General features: G+C 33.2%; 1 protein-coding gene across 1 annotated transcript; it reads right to left on the reverse strand.

The window, feature by feature from the left end:
* Positions 1–1,222: 1,222 nt before the first annotated feature.
* Positions 1,223–3,739, reverse strand: LOC108856514 (basic leucine zipper 61). The gene is made up of 4 exons (XM_018630332.2): positions 2,761–3,739; positions 2,440–2,530; positions 2,190–2,316; positions 1,223–1,668 (listed from the first exon to the last, which is right to left on the reverse strand). The coding sequence occupies exons 1-4, from the start codon at positions 3,393–3,395 to the stop codon at positions 1,523–1,525; spliced, it is 999 nt and encodes a 332-aa protein (XP_018485834.1). The 5' UTR covers positions 3,396–3,739; the 3' UTR covers positions 1,223–1,522.

Consider the following 3,739-nt stretch of genomic DNA (forward strand, 5'->3'; position numbering starts at 1 on the left):
TCCATTTTTTTATAACCTCATAAACTAATCTCACTATCTTTGGAGCTTTCCTCTGTAACTTTATCATTTTCCTCAGTTTTAACTTTGACCATCTCCTTCAACTTTGGAAATATAGATTAAAGATAAAAGGAAAACATTGTTAAGAAAACTAACAAAACGTAACAAAATGTAATAAAATATAAGAAGTGGAAACATAGCCAATCATGTAGCGAGACCGTAGTGGTCCAGCCCAAGAAACATAGCACGTGAACTTACAGCTTTGCCTTCAGATGTCCACGTTCTCCTCTTTTCTTTCTTTCCTTTTTTCACCCCACATTTTCATATTTGACCCACTTTGACCCTTATTTCTATGAAAGGTTTTGATTAAAACAAGAAAAGGCTCACCAATCCCTTTTCTCTGTAATTTTCGACATTAATATTTATGTTTTTTTTTGTAAATTGGCTTTCATATTAATATTTATGTTTGTAAACTGATTTTTTTGGCAACATGTGTTTGTAATTTGTAATCCCTCTGTTCCATAATACTTGAAGTTTTAAGTTATGCATAACTATTAAGAAACTTGTTTTTTATTTTAAAAGCTATTATTAAAATATAAATTTAAAATTATTTAACCAATTACAAAATACACTATATAATATCATTGGTTACACAGTTTTTGATAAAGTAAAAAGTTACATTGAAAGATGAAAACATTATCTATTTTGAAACATCAAAACTTCCTAAAACTTCATCTATTATAAAACGGAGGGAGTATATTAACTGGATATACATATATACCATTTAGATTCTACATGACATCATCTACATCTCCAGGCCCTACGTAAGGAAATAGTAACATTTTACCTTTTTTAACTTGTCTTCTGAGTCAAATATATACATGAATATATATATGAAACATTAGTCAGATATTTCTTATAATTAAATGTGGTGACTTAAGAGTGAAATAAGTTTTTTTTTTTTTGAAAAAAGAGTGAAATAAGTTTGTATGAGATTTTAAGGAATCTGAAATCGCTTCACTCATTTCAAATATAAATCTCAAAACTATGTGCAAACATTTCATGGTTCAAAAGTATTGTTCTTTTTGTCAGTAGAACCAAATATATATTTTTATCTTCATATATTGTATCATATATATGTACGCATGTCACACATCAAGATTTGATCCATGTGACTAGAAGGAATCTTAACTATTCGATTACCTTATGTTTGGCAAGAAGTTGATGAAACAAAAAAAAACTATTTGGAACAATATCAATTAGTACACAATGCTTAGACACTCCAACAAAAAAAAAAATCAAATAAACAACAAATCAGCTAGGTTTTTTACATAGCATTCCCACTTTTCCCTCCCACCCCATAATGAAAAAAATCAGATACATCAAAGCAAATTCATCACAACTTAAAAAAATGTGATTGGATTAAATAAAATAATTGGCTTCTTGATAAATTAATTTCTCGACGCAAAGAGGTTTTAAGTCAAGAATCCTTACGCCAAATAAGATCTTAATCAGTGAAACCGCTTTAGGCATTCAGCTGTTCTTTCTCAACGGACGGTTTGATATCAGCCTGAGATTGGTCGGAGACATTATTCTCCATCTTCTTGAGGCTCTGTTGATGATAAACTTGTCGAAGTCTCTCTATTTCTCTCTTCAATGCTTCTTGGTGAGCTGAAAATATTAATTCAGAATTATTATAATTATTATCAATAAATCCAAATGTTCAATGAGTACTCACATGTTTTATGTTTACTTATGCATATGTGCTCACATGGACAGTTGTTCTAGCTATCGTCTATTATTTATTAACCTTGTGATATATGATCGCTAGCTAGTCAGCTAGACCCATATTATAAAACAACTAGTGGAGAGCATACAAACTCTTAAAATTGAGATAGGAAATAATATCTACTAAACTTATTCATAATTTGAACATATATTGTATTATATTTCATATAATTTAAGAAATTTATGAAGCATGCAAGTACTTCCTTATGGTCGTATTGCTAAAGAATAATAATTGGCCGAGCCTATATTGTCAGTGATAATTAAATACATGGAGTGAAAATAATGGCAAAAAAAACTAGTAAAAATCATATTTTTGGTAATTTGATAATTTCCCAGACAAGTATATATAAATCATGTAATTATAGAAAATCAGGTAAAAGGATAAGTTAAAATATTAACATTACCGTCTTTGAAAATCTTGTCTTGTGCTAAAGCGGCTATTCGTTGCTTGATAGCACTATTGTCGACGTTCAGAAGCAATCGCTGATGATCCAAAAACGCAACTCTTGGTGATAACACTGACACTTCCGTCTACACAAGATTTAATAACTAATTAGTGTTTTGATTTATAGTACTTCGACGAACATTTAAACCCATTTTTTTAATTTATATATGTAATGTTAGGGTAGATCTATTTATGTATATATAGTTTACCTGCAATGAAGTAACGCTCCGTTCGAGCTCTGAAATATATTGAAGTTTTCTCACCCTTGATCTCTGTGCTGATTGCCTATTTGCTAAAATTCTGTAGAAAAATTCAGCCAAAAACTAAAATTACTATATTTTTGTCATCTTAAAGTTATATATTATTATCGATGTGACACTAATTTAACCAGATTTCTTATTAAACAGTATACTTTTCTTGGTAAACGGTAATATATAATCTAATTCTCAGATATTTTATCTGTACGTGCATGCATGACCTTCTTGTTTATTTATAGAAATAGTAATAAAACAAAACAATTATTAGGTTACCTTTTAACTCTTTTGGGATCGTTAATCCGATTGCCTGAGCTTCCGCCGGAGTTTTGATTCGCCGATGACGGAGCGCCGTCTTGTGGCTCCGTCTTGCATTGGCTTTGAACCTCATCTGATTCATTGTAATTGTTACCGGCCACGTTGTTATAATTGTCTGTGGTGTCCATGAGATTATTATCGGACGGTGGTTGTTCTTTGTTGTCCTCCTCGCTAAGGCTGTTGTGATCGGACGGCGTAGAGGTGTTGGAAGAAGAACGAGTGTGACCAACATTGCCGTTGACGCTGCCATGGTGGTTATTGTGATTGTTGTTGTGGTGGTTTTGGTGCACGTCGTCGTTGAACATAGACATGAATTGCTCGTCGTCGAACCTGTCGAAGTGGTGGTTTCCGACGCCGGAGGAAGGAGCTTCGAGGAAAGCTATGGAGTCGCTTATGGAACGACGGTGTGTCCCACGACGAGTCGATGAGAAGTCGAGAAACTCATCCATCCACGTAGGGTTTTGTTGTCCCGCGGTTGCTGCGGTTGCGGCGGCAGTTGCGGCTATGGATGGGAGTTTTTGGGAGGAAAAGTCAGGCCAATGCGGCGTAGTTGTGGTCGTCATGGTAGGGATTTTTGGAGGGAGTTGTGCCATTAATGAGTTGTAATGGCACACACACAAGACAAAAAAAAATTTATTGGATTTCAAGAAAGAAAAAAAAACTTGAATTACAAGAAGAGAACCCAATTGAGAAAACAAGAAACCAAGGTTAATGGCACACACAAAAAGAAAAAAAAAATTGAACTAAGGGAAGAATCCAATTGAGAAAACAAGAAACCAAGATGAAAAGCAAAGGAAAGGATCCAGAGGAATTAAAGATCACCAAAGGTTTAAAGAGCCATGAGAGAGATAGAGAAGAGGAATGAGAAACAACAAGAGTAACCAAAATGGCTATGTATAACAAAGAGTAGTTATACAAAACAGAAGCAATAGATATA

The sequence above is a fragment of the Raphanus sativus genome, chromosome 5 (assembly GCF_000801105.2).
Source record: "Raphanus sativus cultivar WK10039 chromosome 5, ASM80110v3, whole genome shotgun sequence".
Classification (NCBI taxonomy): domain Eukaryota; kingdom Viridiplantae; phylum Streptophyta; class Magnoliopsida; order Brassicales; family Brassicaceae; genus Raphanus; species Raphanus sativus.

Excerpts from the sequence above, each read along its gene's own strand:
- LOC108856514 (XM_018630332.2), bottom strand. The coding sequence starts at position 3,395 with ATGGCACAACTCCCTCCAAAAATCCCTACCATGACGACCACAACTACG. Across the intron at positions 2,531-2,760 it reads GATCCCAAAAGAGTTAAAAG|AATTTTAGCAAATAGGCAAT; the intron begins GTAACCTAATAA and ends ATTTTTCTACAG. Across the intron at positions 1,669-2,189 it reads AGACAAGATTTTCAAAGACG|CTCACCAAGAAGCATTGAAG; the intron begins GTAATGTTAATA and ends TAATATTTTCAG.